Source organism: Silurus meridionalis, chromosome 22 (assembly GCF_014805685.1).
Source record: "Silurus meridionalis isolate SWU-2019-XX chromosome 22, ASM1480568v1, whole genome shotgun sequence".
Classification (NCBI taxonomy): Eukaryota; Metazoa; Chordata; class Actinopteri; order Siluriformes; family Siluridae; genus Silurus; species Silurus meridionalis.
Window position 1 is genome coordinate 17,021,340 of NC_060905.1, and position 17,094 is coordinate 17,038,433.

Here is a 17,094-nt window from a genome sequence, read left to right on the forward strand (position 1 = left end):
TATAAATAATAAAATTAGATAGACTTCTTGTGATATCTGTGCAGCACATTTATGGTAGGTGCCCATATCCAGAGATACAGTTATCTTATTCATACAATTGAGAAGTTGAGTTGCTCAAGAGCTTTGAACTCACAACTTTGTTATCAAATGCCCTTAACCATTGAACTACCACTTCCCTTCCAGAGAGGAACATGTAGGCTGTTGTGAATAAGTCACAAAACTATTAAATTGAAGGAAAGTATTAATAATAATCACCTTTGAAAGTCTGTGATGCTCATTTGTGAAAATGATTGGGTTGGAGAACAGAATGGTGGACAGTAATAATGGGAACTCCTCAGATCATAAACTTACTCAAATTAAAAGCTGAATGTAAGAAATGTGATATATACACTAATGTTTTCATAAATAAAATGAATAGTAATAAAAATGGAAGTAAATGAACAGAAGAGAAAATCATAATTCAGTATTTGGCACCCTTTGCTTGCAAAACAGCATTATTTCTTCTAGGTACACTTTACACAGTTTTTGAACTCGCCGAACAGGTTGTTCCAAACATCTTGGAGAACTCACCTAAGATATTTTCTGGATGTAGGCTGCATTAAATGCTTTTGTTTCTTCAAGTAATCCGAGACAGATTCCATGACATTGAGATCAGGACACCATGAGGGCCAAAACAATCACTTCCAGGACTCCATGTTCTTTACACTGACGATGTTCGATGACGCTTGATATATGTTTGGGGTGGTAGTCCTTCTGCAAAAAAAATCTGGGGCCAATTTTTGTTTCAGTTCATGAGGGTTTTTCTTTAAACGCCATACAAAATTGATGATCATTACAAAATCCCTGACTTTGTTATGCAAAGTGTGCAGTTTGCATTCAATTGAAAGCCAAATGGGGCTGACACCGAACAAATGATTTATTTTAGATTTTTCTGCTGTTTGTGGCATTTTATAAATTGATAAAAGTAAACAATTAATATATATATATATATATATATATATATATATATATATATATATATATATATATATATATATATTTTTTTTTTTTTAAATCATTCTTACTTTACAGCATCTTTACACCCTTTACTACAATACTATATGTATTCTTATATTTAAGCACATTCAACTTAAAGATAAAACTTTAAACAGCAGTTTATTCCATATTTAATATGCTGAAACAAAACTACACACTTTCTCAGTCATTTTTTTCTATTACACCGTGTCCTCAGATTTATTATTTCAGCCCAGATATACAGGATATTGTCCTTCTGCAGCAATATAACCTCTGACACTGTTAAAATCCCATTATACACAGCATGTTCAATTCACTTTCTGCAGTTAGATTGAAACATTCTTGAATTCTTGTTTTTCTTCAGTGAAATGCACTGGAGTTTTCTTGGAAGTGGACTGTGACCAATTCTCTCAAGTGAGCTCAGCAAGCTTACTGGGAATCATACCTTGCCAAAAACAAACCTAAGTTTGCACCAGGGTTCTATTTTAATTGCATAAATAGTGCATATGTGAAGCATACATTTATTCACAGATTCAGATGAGTTAAAGATTTTGCCTAAGGGTGGAAAAAACATTGACCGCAGATTTATAAAAAAACCTGTAGCCGGAAACATGTTGAATATGTTTTTGTTGGAACAGTTTTGAGGTGTTGAGTGATTGGGGATGTAGTTGTGGGTGGGGTCAAGTGTAGGGTGCAGGTTTATTGTTATTACAGTTACAAAAGTATATATATATATATATGTTACTGTTGTGGTGACTGTCGGAAAAACTTAAGTGAAAATTAACCAGGGTGGAGTTTAAAATTAAAAAAGACTAAATACAGTGCATCTTGAAGGTTCAACTTAATAAAGATGTTAATGTTAATGATAAATGACATGTAAATGTATGCCTCTCTATTCAAGACTTGGCTGTAGCAGTAATTACATTACCTGCTCTACACACACCCTCAGCTGATAATTCCTGACCTCTGTGACCCCCCCAGAGCATGTTTTTACCATTCTGCCTAGATTAGCCGTTTTCAGCCCTGGTCAATGCTGTATAAATCAATCCAGTATAAATTATCACCTCCACTAAAGGCTACTGTTTGATTGAAAACAATACTCATCCAAGTAAATATATGACAAATCGAGAGCGATTGAGAGAGTGAGAGTAGGAGAGGGTATTTTTTTTTTCCTCTGGGAAATCTGCTGCTCTGAACTCTAATTAAGTCATTGTATCTCTCTGGTGGATGGCTGTTTATTCACTCAGGGCTAACACAGACAGGACACAGGAGGTGTCTCTCACGCTAATGAAATGATACTGTCGCTTCATTCAGTATAGGAATGCCGCGTGGACGAACGATCCGAACGGTTCTCCATTAGCCTGTTTATTTGTTGTTCAAATACACAAGATAAAAGCAGGTTTTAGAATCAATGCATGAAATGTCATCAGAGGTGTTTATCATTCCAGTCTGTGCAAATCTCATCTCTAGATTCAGTAGCTTCCTATATATTGATTTATATTTGCCTCTTCATCACACTTTCAACTGACAGCTGGCCTTCATGAATATGATATGTGGCCACTCCTTCCTACCGCACCGTGAGCTGAGTCGTCAGGCTGACACTTTTTTTTTATCCTTCATCTCATTCCTTACGCATCACTCCCTCTCTCTGCTGATGATAGACATCGAATAACTTCCGCCATTATGTCCCCGGGACGAGAAACAAGGCCTCTCAAGAGGATAATTACAGGAAGCTGTCGGTCCATCTCCCCCTTATATACACACACACACACACACACACACACACACACACACACACACACGCACACATGCACACATTTACACTTGTGTACACATGCTGATACAGCTGCAAACCCGGTTTTTGTCTCAGAGTAGACCGAGAACAAACAGAAAACAGGTCTGACACCATTTAAAAGACGAGACTGAAGCATGCTAAGTAGCTACATTTCTGCAATATCAAATATGCTAAAGTGTTTACACTGTTGTTTATGTTACAAGGCAAATTATACTCTAATTTCCTGTTTAGAAATGCATTATAATGTACTATATCTCACAGGTTGTAGTGTAATGTAGGATTTCATCAGCACACTAAATATTACTGGGTAGTGATACTACTATTACGACTATTACTACTGTTACTAATATTAGCACTACTTCTACAATTACTACTACAACTACTACCAGTACTACTACTTACACTACTACATCTACTACTATTATTACTACTACTACTACTACTACTACTACTACTAATAATAATAATAATAATAATAATAATAATAATAATAGTGTGTAGTACTTTGATGTCTGGGTTCAATTTAAATGATATGAGGCTAACTGAAAAATTACTAATGAGACAAAATTGAGATAATAAAAAAATCTGGAGGACCCCAAAGAAACAGATACAAACAACTAAATGTAACAAAATTTTTACAGATGCAGTTCAGGATCATATGAAGGACCCTGGGAGTGTGAAGCATCAATACAATTCTGAAACATTTTCTAATTCAAATATCATAAAGAGAAAAATGTTTCACGAACATGTTTCAATGATAATCGTCATTAGGCTTTTTCTGCATGGTCTGTAACTCCTGTTCATAACTCACTTTGATTCCTCGTGATCACTGAAGGTCAGAATACTTACAGTATTAAAGAGATCTAAATCAACATGAGGAATACAATACATGAACTTCAGCTAAGTAATAAATCTCAGTGTACAGACAGCTCAGAGTTCGTCGGAGATTGTCATTAGTGTGGCAAGGCTTATTTCAAGGGTGGCAGCTGCTGCCCTGTGCCAAGCCAACATGGTCATGCCCTGAACTTTAGTAAATACCTTATACATTTTTAGAAATAATCAATTATTTTATGGAATGTTTGCAATTTGGGGTATTTGATGGTGAAAATTACTGGAAATATAAACATTTTACAGGTGATTAAATTTTTGATTTACATACAAGAATCTGTTATATCTTGTGTAGAAAATAACACAACAAAAAACTAATTGCTTTTCACCATAATATGCTTTGAATGAGCACGTGAACACAGATACACACGTGACATAATGTGACCAATACGTGATTATGTACAACAAAGTCTGAGAAAATAGTGATGAATGAAACCAAATGCTGCAAACAGGTGACAAATAAAGAATGAACTACTGTGTGTGTGTGTGTGTGTGTGTGTGTGTGTGTGTGTGTGTGTGTGTGTGTGTGTGCAGATATACAATTTATTATTAATTCTGTGGGTCTGTAACGAAGACAAATGGAAATATTTTGGGAAACTTTTTTAAAATTAAACAATTACTTTGACTTAACATTCATTTACAAGAAAACAAGGAATTGGTCAAACAAACAAATTAACAGGCAAAACACCAAATCACGTGTGTACTGTACTAAAGCTAAGTCATGTAAAGTGCTTTGCAAAGAAGCCAGTTTTAGATATTTAAATGTTAAGCTTTTAATGATCAGAAATCATTGATCTGGTTTCATGATTTGAACAGATTAATGTAGATCTTACCTTGATTTCAAATTTTTATTTCATTTATAAGCATGTTTTAGGCCCTTTATGCAGTCATGCAGGTGTGGCACATAACCAAGTAATCTGATCTTTATATAAAAAGAAAAAGAAACATCCCAGAAGCCATTTTTGGAGAATTGTTGTATCCACAGACCTGTTATTTGTGTGTGATTTTTACATCAGTATCCATTATCATGATTTTTCATTGATTTCTATGATTTCCAGCTTTTCCTGAACTGTAGAAAAGTAGAGCAAATTGTTGCACGGAAGATTTTGTTTAATTGTTGCTAATTTGTTGTTAAGATCATTAAAAAATGTCATATTTCCGAAATATTTTTGCACAGGAGTGCAGGATTATTCAGCCTGAAGACATTTGCTCATTACAGTTATACAGGCATCCATCAGCAACAACTTTGCCTCTAGTGTTTATGTAAGGATGCTCTTGATTCGCATGACTGCTTTGACAACTATGTTTAAGTTCTTAATAAAAAAAAACCGACAAAAAAAAAACCAACCACTGGGAAAACATATGCAAAAAATAAATAAAGAAAAAATACATGTAATGCATATTCGAGCACACGATTCTTCATAAACGTGTGTTTGTGAATATTGAGCTCTCTGATCATCTCTGTACGACTTGTGTCGTTTTCGGGCTTCGTGTGATATTTTATAGACTAGAATTTCACGCAACGTTGCACGCGCTAATTTCTTTATGATGGGCAGCTAATTGCATGGAGGGTAATTACGGCGGTTCGAGGCGCGCGCTTTCCTGCTAACAAATATGTTTTTTTTTTTCTTTAATTAATGACTATTTGAAATAAAAATAAAGAAATATATATATAATACGAAAATTAAATAAAAATGCATGTAATTATGCATGAAAGTTGGCCTATTTAAAAAGCATGAGTGACCAGAATTTTTTATTTGTTTTTTTTAATTTTGTATTTTTTTTAAACTTGCATTGCATTAGAAGAATTTTTCAGCATCAAAACAGCAATTAAATCGCCCTCTCTCCCGACATTAGAGCCAAGCGGGCATTTGTTGTTTTTTTTTTTTTTTTTGTGTGAGTTTTTTTTTCTTCTTCTTCTTCCCCCGCAGGATTGTTCGAAAGCACGCGAATCGCGCTGCGTTTTGTCCGCGCGCGCTGGTCCGTGTTAATGCGCTCATTATGGAGCCGCGAAGGGAACAGGTTTCAAATCGGGGATTCACGAGCGCGATATCCACCGCCATCCGTGTGGGAATAAAGAAGCTGAAAGGACGAGAACATCTGTTCATGATCGGCCTGCAGTTTAGCTCAACCTGTACACCGGGCTTTGAAGCTTGCGACAGGGGTGAATGATGGGACCTTATGGCACTGTGGATGCATGAGAATATTATTACATGCAGACAGAGAGAGAGAGAGAGAGAGAGAGAGAGAGAGAGAGAGATTAGATGTTGTTGATTACCGACAATTCTGGAAAATCTTGAAAAATGTTCAACACGTGATCTATACATTCTATACCCTCGTATTGTTTTTATTTTAATTGCATGCTTTAGTTTTTACAGTTTATGATTGTTTTCTTTTTTTGGTTCTGGCTATCATTTGTTTTCTATTTCTCTGTTGTTTTTTGTATAGAATTTATTTATCATTTCCTAATAAAACTGTGTTTTTCTTTGTTCATAGAAACTTCTTAAATATTGATTATTCAGACGTCCATCAAACTAATATTATGAGAATAATATTATGCTCTTTTTTAATCTTTATCATCTGAAATTTGTAGACTTCTCCCTGAGGGATTAAAAGTTATTTAAAAAAATAAACGTTAATAAAACATGACTTTTTCGTGAATTAAGCAAAATCGTGAATTAAGCAAAGTCTTTCCATATCGTTAAAATATTTCTATGGCCCCAGGACAATGTGTTGACGAACAAAACATTACAGGATTCTTAAAAACAAAAAAAGAGCTTTAAATAGAAAAAATTCTGCACATTCATATTGAACAGAAATGCAAAAATTATATATATCTTAAAATCATGATGATAAAAGACATTTCAGAGATTTTAGAGTGCAATGTTTAGATTATTATTGGCCGATTTATCCGAAGTGTTTTCATTAATTAATATTGAGAACTTGAGAAAAAAAAAAACATAAAATATGTCTATTCAAAAAAAAAAAATTTGTTGACAGTCTCGTGCCACACTAAAGCCGATCTGATAAAGCTATTATTAGCTCTAGACATTGAATAGCCTTGTGTGCATGATTTCTCTCTCAGGTCCGGTCAGGATACACGTCCTAACAGGCAAATAAAACCACGCGCACGATTAAAACACGACACTTTATTAAATCTGAATTTCAAATGAAATGTTGGCTGTCTACGTGCAGAGCATGTTAATGCACTTAATTCGGTTCAGTGCACTTCAGGAATCTTACATTCAGATTTAATTGTTTTTCCCCCCTCTTCTTTTTCTATAGCCTACTATTATTAATAATAATATTATCAATATTAATAAATACATGTCTTGCATTATGCAAGTGTGTGTATAATTTTTTTTGTTGTAAAATATATACCTATAATTAATTATTAAGTTTAAATACGTATGTATATGTATACACACACAAACACACACACACACAAACAAACACACATACACACTAATATATATTATATATAGATTAGGTTTTTTTGTATGCATGCTTGTTTTTTTTTCCCCCCAAAAAAAAGAAAGAAAGAAAAAAAGCAGGAAATATTTACATGTTGACTTCTGTAAGAACCTCTCTAACCTAACTACTCAACCTGGATGAAAACAAAGGGGATGACGAAGTTTTTTTTTTTCCTTCTTCTTTTCCCCCCCATATTTGACGCGTTAGTCCTGCCGCGTGCACACCCACTTCCGCCCCTTGGGATGGTCGACCACGCCTTCACAAGGCACAGTGACCCGTGAGCCCCACTTCACAGATTACATGTTATTATTAGGATCCGTGTATGACATAAATCCAGACAATTCTCAGGCGGAAAATGGTTGAATCTAGAATGAAAAAAAAAAAAAAATTCCAAATGATTCTTCAGGATGGGAGAACCTGTACATATTTCTAGCAGAAGAATATAAAGAAGGCAGGATTGTAAAATAATGCTGTGAAAAGAACCACCAACCTCACTGAAACACTTTAATATTTTATATCAGAATGTGAAAAATGAATTAAATGTTTTATTCTAGAAGATCCAATTTTGAAGTGTACTATCTTACACTATGAGAAATAAACGATTCTATTTTGCTGGGGGTGGTGCCCTCAAAGATAAAAACTCAATTCAAGTTCCTGCATAATTCTGCTTAAAGAACACTGATGCAAATGTCAAAGTGATCTCTAAAAGCTAAAGGTGCACCATCTGACCCAAATCCTGGGTTTCCCCATTGCAGGAGCAGGTAAAGTACAGTTTGTCAGGGTTACAGATTTGTCAAGAAGCATTTGTTTGTGGAAAAAATGAGTTTAGGACTGTTATCAAACTTCCAAACTGTTCACTGAGACGAATTTTTTACCCTCTAGAAAAGTGACACGCTTTATGCTAACTGAAGTCTTCAGTGTTTTCTTCCCCTCAACCCCCTTAAAATATTACAGGCTCAATAAGAGAAGAATATGGGTGATAAACCCGCGTAAATCTGGAGGTCCTCCTTAGAGAAGAAGAGGGGGAGATCCCCATCATGTAACCCTGCATCCACGCCCACTTGTAGGTTTTAACATCAGCACTCGAGTCGAGAAGCTCGAAGGCGACGTCAGATGCAATGACGTCACAAAAATCACGAATCCGATTGGTCGAAAGCCCAGTCTGCAGAACTTCAAAGCCAAGAGAGGAGCTACAACTGCATTGGGAATGGGGCGGTGAGCACCAGTGCATGACAATACTCCTCCAAAATAAACAAGACGAACAAACTCCTAGTCTATAAATGTAAAAGTGTTTTTAAAGGTGGACACTTCTGGGATGGCAACTTCACTTCTTGGGGTGAGTAAGAGCTTTACTGTGTTCTTATAAATGCTCGTTTCTGTTGTTTTTGTTTTACTATTAGTTTGCTCGTGATTGAAGGCACTGATCACATCCAGAAGTTTGAAATGGTTGTGATAAATTCAATTACAATAAAAAATAGATTTGTATATACTCTCATTTACTTGCACAAGAGTTGCATTATGTGTTAAATGTATTTGATGGATCGCAAAACGCATCTTTTTTTTTTTGGAGGGAATATTTTTGATTTTTCTTTATCAAAAAATGTCATTTTAAAACGACCTAATAGTTCATTGTTAAATATATATATATATATAAATATATCTAAACTACTGATCAATTTTTATTTCCTAACCTGTTTGTACTTATTGTCTGTAATCTCACCAGGAAGAACCCAAGTTTGGATCTACTCCTTTAGCCATGCTGGCTGCAACCTGTAACAAAATCGGCAGCCCGAGTCCTACATCTGCCATGATCTCAGACAGCGCTTCATTTGGCAAAGGTTTTCATCCTTGGAAAAGAGGTTCTCCTGGAAGCTGTAGTCTCAGCTCGGGTCTTTCGTCTCGAGGAGGAAGCGGCCTGGCGGAAACGTACAGCTCAAACGGTTCTCCGGTTTCCAGCGCTTTTTCACTGACCACAAGCAGCGCGTCCGGGAGCCCCTTCGGGAGCGATTACTCCGCGTTTCAGACTTCAGTGTCCATCACAGGTGGAGTTCAGGAGCCCAGCTCGCAGCCCATGTTCATCTCCAAAGTGCACACTTCGGTGGACAGCCTGCAGGGTATATACCCGAGGATGGGTGTCGCGCACGCGTACGACTCTTGGTTCAAGTCAGGCATCGCGCCTGGGGACGTGGGCGCGTCGGCCGGAGCCTCGGCCTGGTGGGACGTGGGTACAGGTTGGATCGACAATCCATTAAGCACCAACGGCCTCCAGACCTCGCTGCATTCTCCTTTAGGAGGCTACAACTCGGACTACTCGGCTGCGCTCGGCCACTCCGCGTTCAGTGCCGCTTCATCGCCGCATCTTCTCGCCAGCGGGCAGCACCTGGTGGATGGATTCAAGCCCGTTTTGCCGGCCTCGTACCCTGACTCTAGTTCAAGCTCAGTGACGGGCGCTAACGGGGCTGTCCTGACTGCATCGCCTGCTGTAACCCTGTCGGGTTCTCCGCGCTCGTCTGCACGCCGCTATGCTGGCAGGGCAACCTGTGATTGCCCGAACTGCCAAGAAGCTGAACGGCTCGGGCCGGCTGGAGCAAGCCTACGGCGCAAAGGGCTGCACAGCTGCCACATCCCGGGCTGCGGTAAAGTCTACGGTAAGACGTCTCACCTGAAGGCGCACTTGCGCTGGCACACGGGCGAGAGGCCGTTCGTGTGCAACTGGTTGTTCTGCGGCAAAAGGTTCACACGCTCCGACGAGCTCCAGAGGCACTTGCGCACGCATACCGGCGAGAAGCGATTTGCCTGCCCGGTGTGCAACAAGCGCTTCATGCGCAGCGACCACCTCAGCAAACACGTGAAGACGCACAGCGCCGGGGGCGCAGAAAACTCAGCGTCGAGCGGCGGCGTGTGTAAGAAGGGCAGCGACACCGAGAGCGAGCAGAGCGCACCGGGCAGCCCCGCGTGTCAGTCCCCGGACAACACCGCGCACTACAGGTCCAGTCCAGACCGCAAACACGAACGACCACAATACAATCAACTGAACACACTGAATTTGTAAGATAAACGTTAAAAATCGCAAGAAGGACGTGTAATTCTTACTTCTATCCATCCAGTCCTTAACGTGAAAGAAAAACTTTTTCAAATGTCATTTTATTCAAAAGTCTCAGGTGTCTTCATAAACACACACCAGGGAGCAGTGACAACTTTCAGAAAACCTGGAGACCTTCGTGCGTCAAAACAACAACAACAAAAACATTATGTTTACTGTATATATTTACGTTTAGTCTGAAATGTCTTGTTTGATTGAACTATACTGAGGCACTTTATACTTTCCATCTTTTAAAGAAGTTTTCTTCATGGTAAATCCAAAAACACCTTCAACCTTCAACCGAGTAATGCGATCAGTTTTAAAAACAATTGTTTACCAAAAACAATTGATCCAAGTTTTCTGAAATGTGTGAAATATTCTCAAGCAAATGAACACAATCCAATCTCAGTGTGGTTTTGTACTGTATTTTTTGTTTTTTGTTTTTTATTTCTTTCTGACTAGAACCTGCTCATATATTCACCACAGTGCGCTGATGTGTAAACAACAACAACAACAACAACAACAACAACAACAGACAAACCGCAAAAAGTTGTACAGTGTGTCTCAGTTTTATTTATCCACGAGTTTGAACTGTATTTTGAAGTCTATCAGAGTCGCACTTTGAATTTATATATTTATGATTTTTAGTATAGAATGTTCATGTTTTTTTTATTTAATCATTTTTTTTTGTTTGCTGGTTTTATTTAATTGCGCATGCGTGTTTGTATTTACTGACGATTGGTTTTAAGGTTACTGTCTTTTAATAAAGTCAGATTGAAGTTTGACTACAAATGAGAATGAAATGAGTTCTTACGTGTTCTGGTTTCCGGTGAAGCGCTGAAAATAGTCGGGAAAAGATTTTTTTTTTTGGTCCATTGTGAACTGTGTGTTACACAAAAGGTTAAATAAAACTTTATTACTGATAAAAAAAAACAATTATTATTATTATTATTATTATTATTTACAAATTTTATGTATTTATTATTTTTTTTATTTACAAAGCAAACTAGCTGTCCTTGCAAGTTCAAGCTCAGTTTTTAAACTTTTTTTAAAAAGTAAAATGAAAAGATCACATCTAATTAGCGTCGCTTTTACACTAATTATAAGTTTAATGTCAAATTTATGATTAAAAAGTCCTTTATTCTCTTCAGCCTTTATGCCTTCATCTAGAAAATGTATAAACGCTTTTTAACGCGCCAGAAGGAAACTACGCTAGATGATACTACTGCTACTATTATTATTATTATTATTATTATTATTATTATTATTATTATTATTATTAGAGCTGGTCCTATGTGGTGAATCCCTTGTTTTAATATCGAGGAAAATGTTAACTGTCAGTTTATTATAATTGAAATGATCCATGTGCGTTCACATCACACAGAAACACATCTTTTATTATTTAGTTTTTAAAAAATACTAAAAACGTGAAATTTTTGGTCAAAAAAGTCCACCGACACTGGACACTCTAAGGCAGTGTACATATATCTTAGAAATAATATATATTTGGACATATATCCTGAAAAAAGTGGGATTTATAATGAAAGAGAATGAAAGGAAAACTTTGATAAGAAAAAAAAAGAAAAAGAAAAGAAGGAAAATCGATTATTTAATGTTCGTGTGATATGAAAAGGCAAATAAATAAACAAACAAATAAATAAATAAACAAATACACAAATAAATGAATGAATGAATAATATATAATATATATACTAATTTTCTGGAGTAATCATAATAATAATAATAATAATAATAATAATAATAATAATAATAACCCTATTAGTCCCAAAACTCAAACCCCATCTTCAATCTACACACACACACACACACACACACACACACACACACACACACACACACACACACACACACACACACTGACAAGTGAGTAAATACAATTCTGAAGTCTTTAGTAACTTCTGGCGTTATTATTTCTTCAGTAAGTTTGCTGTTCCAGATGACGCCAAATCTATTTTTCCTAAAGGCATTTGCTTCCTTTTCTGTATGAACATGGCGCCCTCTAATGTCCGACAAAGGAACCGCAGCCTACTGTCTAGTCTGAGTCTAAAACAGAATTTCTCACATTAGCTATCAGGGTTGCACAAGTCAGGTCACTCTTAGTGCCGGTCCCAAGCCCGGATAAATGGGGAGGGTTGTGTTAGGAAGGACATCCAGCGTAAAGACGTGCCAAATCACATTAAAGCATATAGTGAGGAGTGCGTTGCAGTAGCCCAATTGTTCGCAATTCAGGGGGAGAGGTGTAAGGCACCATCTTAGAGATAATAGGAAACCTGTAGCACCATCCTAGCCCATTTAAAGAGTGCAGCTAAATGCAGAAGTTAAAGCAGTCAGCTGAGATCTCCAGACTCAGGTGGTGTTAGAAAGTCAAGAGATAAATGGAAATCTAAAACTGCCAGTTCCAGAGACCACAGTAGAAGTTAGTTGAGGTCACTCTAGATTTGGTCTCTGGTTTATAGATTACAGCAGGGGCCAGAGACATATTTAAAAATAAAAATTGTTTATATTGGCTTTACTTATATCATATCTCTATTTGATTATAAACGTTGGCTTACAAACTAAAATTTCCCTTAGTTATTGATAGAGATCCAGGCCCTGATAGTTGATTGCTGGAACAATCGTCTAAATGCAGAGATGGAAAGAATTCGCCGTCAAATTTGATAAAACACATACATGTAATCTAATGTTTTATTGTTATATCTTTCTTTTCATAGGCCATTTTAATGTTTAAAGTTTTTTTCCCTACAATTTTGTCTGTCTTTTATATAAGGAATGCTGACATGTTGCTATTTTTTTTTAAATAAGGATGTTTTAAATGTTCTTAATTTCTGTAGTATGTAGCTGTCATTTGAAATCTGAGGTTTAGTCAGATTGTTTCTACATGTTGTAGAACTGCTATACAGTTGAAGTATGAATTATAAACTTCCTGTTTGAACTTCAATAAATGCACAGTACACTCACCTTAAATCTGTCATTTGTAAAACATCATAAAAACTTTGAGTTGTTTTCATGGACAGCTGGAATAACCTTACAATGTGGGATATGGCCTGGTGATGGCAAATAAATAAACATATATACACACACACACACACACACACACACACACACACACACACACACACACACACACATATATATATACACAAAATATACACCTGACCTTTTCTGCTATATGTGGTTCTTTTCCTGTTACCACAAATCTGGAGGCACCTCACCTACATCAGTACCTGCCTTTCATAACAGCCTTGTGGCTGATGAACACAAATATAGTAATAAGCACACTTTAAAAATCCAGTGGAACATCTTCCCAGAAGAGTGGAGGGAATTCTAAGAGCAAATTGGGACTAAATGTTTAATTTAATGCTCAAAAATTACATACCAATCTTATGACCGGGTGACCGAATACTTTTAGAAATATAGTATATATATAATGTCATCTTAGTCTTTTCTCTGCTTGTATTCTATATGGGGGATGTTCAGCCTGGATACATTCGGTTTATTTAGTAATACATTGATATAATGTTAGGGTCAGTTACCAGTTTGACACTACAACAGGAAGTAGTAATAGCTACTTTTTACTTAAGTACGTCAGAACCCAAACTTCTTTATTTTAACTTGAGTAAAAAAGTGTAGTCAGTACTTGAACTTTTACTGGAGTACATAAGTATCTGTACTTCTAATTAAGTAAACGATGTGTATGCTTTTGCCACCTCTGTCTGAATGCAAAAAATCGAATCGATAGTTTTTCAGCTTCAGTTCCGCTGTCAATACGAGAGCACCCTCTAGAGGCGAATCACTGTCACCACGTGCTGTTTGTGTTTTTTCTTTTACACTTGAGAGTCGGATATGATATATATAATTTATTAATTAGGGAATTCTATTGATTAAAGAATATATTCATATATATTTTAGCACATTTTTAGGATTCAGAATTTTTTCAGTAATATTTTACCTCTAGTGTTACGTTTTTTTTATTTTTATTTTTTAAATTCAGTATCCATTTTATCAAGTATCAATTGATTAATCGGTTATCGGCAAGTGCGATCCAACCCAGCTATAGGTATTGGTAAAATCCACAATCAACCGACCTCTAGTTGTTTATTTAGACTAATTATTTTGTATATTCACCTGTCAGGGTTTCCTGCAGGGTTCCCCGCAGGGCGACAGGCCGCCTTCAGGTTCCCTGCAGGGCAACGGGCCGCCTCCAGGTTCCCTGCAGGGCGACGGGCCGCCTCCAAGCACCTCTAAAGCCCTTCAGGTCCCTCAGAGGAAGACAAGGCACTCCAAGGTATCTCTGAGGGTGTCGTTACGGCCCAATGCCCCGCCGAAAGTGCCACAATGTTCCTGATCCCCTCCATGAGCGTCGCTCGGCCTCCGGACTCCGCCGGGGACGTCGCTCGGCCTCAGGACTCTGCCGGGGACGTCGCCGGCCTCCTTTCTTCGTCATAGATGCCATCCAGTTCCGGTTCCCCGCCATGGAGGTCGCTCCGCCTCTGATCGCCGCCAGGGACTTCACTCAGCCTCCGGTCTTCCCTAAGGGAGTTGTTCCGTTCCGGACCTTCGTGCTGGGTGTCGTTCCATACGTTCCATACTTCCCGTCTTCCCCTGTTCCACGGCGATGCTCACCAGGCCTCTTTGACCCTGGCCGTTTAGAGAGGCCTTCCTCAGAGTGCCCTGGCCCGCCTGGCGTAGATGGGTTTTGGGGCATCGGGTGTCATCCCTGGAGGGGGGTGGTAATGTCAGGGTTTCCTCTGCCACGCCCCACGGTGGCTGTCAGGGATCCCCCTGCCACGCCCCCTCGGTTGCAGTCACGCTGCCTCCGCTATGCCGTGCCGGCTTGATCCACGACAGCTGTGGCTCATTAAGGAATAGACTAATTAAAATCATGTTCTCGAGTCACAGGCTGTCGGTTCTTGAATGTTTTGCTGATCATTCCGTGTTTCCGCGACCGCCAGCCTTCCTGTTGGTTCTGTCTCCAGACTCTGTTCCCGTGTGGATTACTCTTTGCCATTGGAGTTACTTTCATTTCAGGTTTTGCTTTCTGTTGGACATTTACTCGCATTGTGGATTACTCGTCCCAAGCAGATATTCTTTGTTTGCTTTTCGTCACGGCTTAAGAGAGTGTTTTTGGTTAAACTGTTTAATAAAGACAATGATTGAGTTATTTCCACTTCTGCGTCATCAGCCTGACATCACCCGACAACCACATGCATAAGAAATATATTTTGATTTCAATAGCAATGAATAGGAAAAAATGTCATTGTTAGTAATAATGCTCTTTTAATAGGCGATATATCTCTTGAAAAATAATGTTCATTTGTTTGTAAGGTGCAGAAAAAAAAAAAAAAATCTAGCATTAGGAGGCATAATAAATACATTTTTAATTAATGATGAAATCTCCTCAATAAACTGGTAGTCACATTACATTACAGAATCAATAACCAGCAATATTAGTCTCAAGAAACTATTTCTAGCTAAGTCAGCATTCTACCACAAGCAGGGAATAAATTAAAGACAGAATTGAAAGTACATACCCCTGGTTTCAGATTTAAAGAGAGTACCCAGAGGCAGGAGTTTAGAATCCACTATGAAATAGTATCCAATCTAAAACCCATACACACATGTGGCATATGAACACATATACTGACCTTTTCCTTAACAAAATATATACAAATGAGTTTACCAAATTACAGGTATTCAATACAACTAGGCTAATAAAATCTATAAAAAATAAAGCCAACTAATTTTCATAACTTTACACATTTTATGTTATTAAACATTCATGTGGCAAGTTTGTTCATATCAGCTCTAATTTTAAACAGTTGATCAGACTGGATGATTTCAGCTTTAATTCATTCCATGTGGGTCAAAAGTTCACCAAATCTCTTTAAACAGTTTGAAAGATTCTTAAAAACTGATATAATAAAATGCATGATTGGTTAGTTGTTTTAATAAGAAGTTAGTAAAAGGGCCTTTATATACAGTGTCTTTTTTACGATAATTACTATGGAAATCTCCATAAAACTCAGCCCCCCTCAAAAATATTCTTTAACCATATTATACCGTTTACATGCTGTTTTTTTGCACCTTTCAACTGCTGCTACTGCTGTTTTTGCACTGCATTGTGTTTGTTTACATACATACTCCTGGTTATAGTGTTTATAGTTTTTGTTGCACAGTACTGTATATTCAGAGTATACAGTAGGTTTACTGGTCAGTGCTGTCATGTGTTATGTGTATTGTCCCACACTGTCTTGTGTTGTCTGTCTGTCTGTACTGTTTTTTGTCTGCACGGTTCGCACTAGGTTGCACTTTATGTAGCTTTATATTGTGTGTTGTAGCTCTATGTTGTTTAGTGTAGCACCAGGGTTCTGGAGGAACGTTGTCTCGTTATTACTGTGTACCACTGTGTTAAGTAGAAATGACAATAAAAGCCTCTTGTCTTTAAATATGTACTGCCAAAAGCCTAAATCTTCCTTAGAAGCAATTTGCAAACAATTCAAGATACTACAAACATCTGTACCAAACAAACAATTGCATTAAAATATAAAAATCATGGGCTCACACAGGTTTAAAAGGAAGGAACAAAAGAACCTTTTGGGATTATTAAACATTGTTCTGGAATGTACAACAAAGGTTTTTTTGGTCAAGTTGGAGGTATCAGGTCCAGAAGTATTTAGAATACATTCTACAGTACAATATATGCCAAGCACTAATGATCGGCATGTGGTATGGAGGGAAAATGTTGCTTTTAAACTTTTTTACCCGAAGAAGACCATCCCAACTGTGAAGCATGGGAGCGGCAGCATCTAGCTGTTGGAGT

At 37.5% G+C, this 17,094-nt stretch overlaps 1 protein-coding gene across 1 annotated transcript; it reads left to right on the forward strand.

Annotated features, from left to right (window-relative positions):
• Nucleotides 1-8,373: 8,373 nt before the first annotated feature.
• Nucleotides 8,374-11,159, forward strand: sp8a (sp8 transcription factor a). Its single transcript, XM_046834336.1, has 2 exons — nt 8,374-8,507; nt 8,895-11,159. The coding sequence occupies exons 1-2, from the start codon at nt 8,487-8,489 to the stop codon at nt 10,221-10,223; spliced, it is 1,350 nt and encodes a 449-aa protein (XP_046690292.1). The 5' UTR covers nt 8,374-8,486; the 3' UTR covers nt 10,224-11,159.
• Nucleotides 11,160-17,094: the final 5,935 nt, after the last annotated feature.

Coding starts and splice junctions, on each gene's coding strand:
- sp8a (XM_046834336.1), top strand. CDS start 8,487: ATGGCAACTTCACTTCTTGGG. Junction 8,508..8,894: donor TGGCAACTTCACTTCTTGGG/GTGAGTAAGAGC, acceptor TAATCTCACCAG/GAAGAACCCAAGTTTGGATC.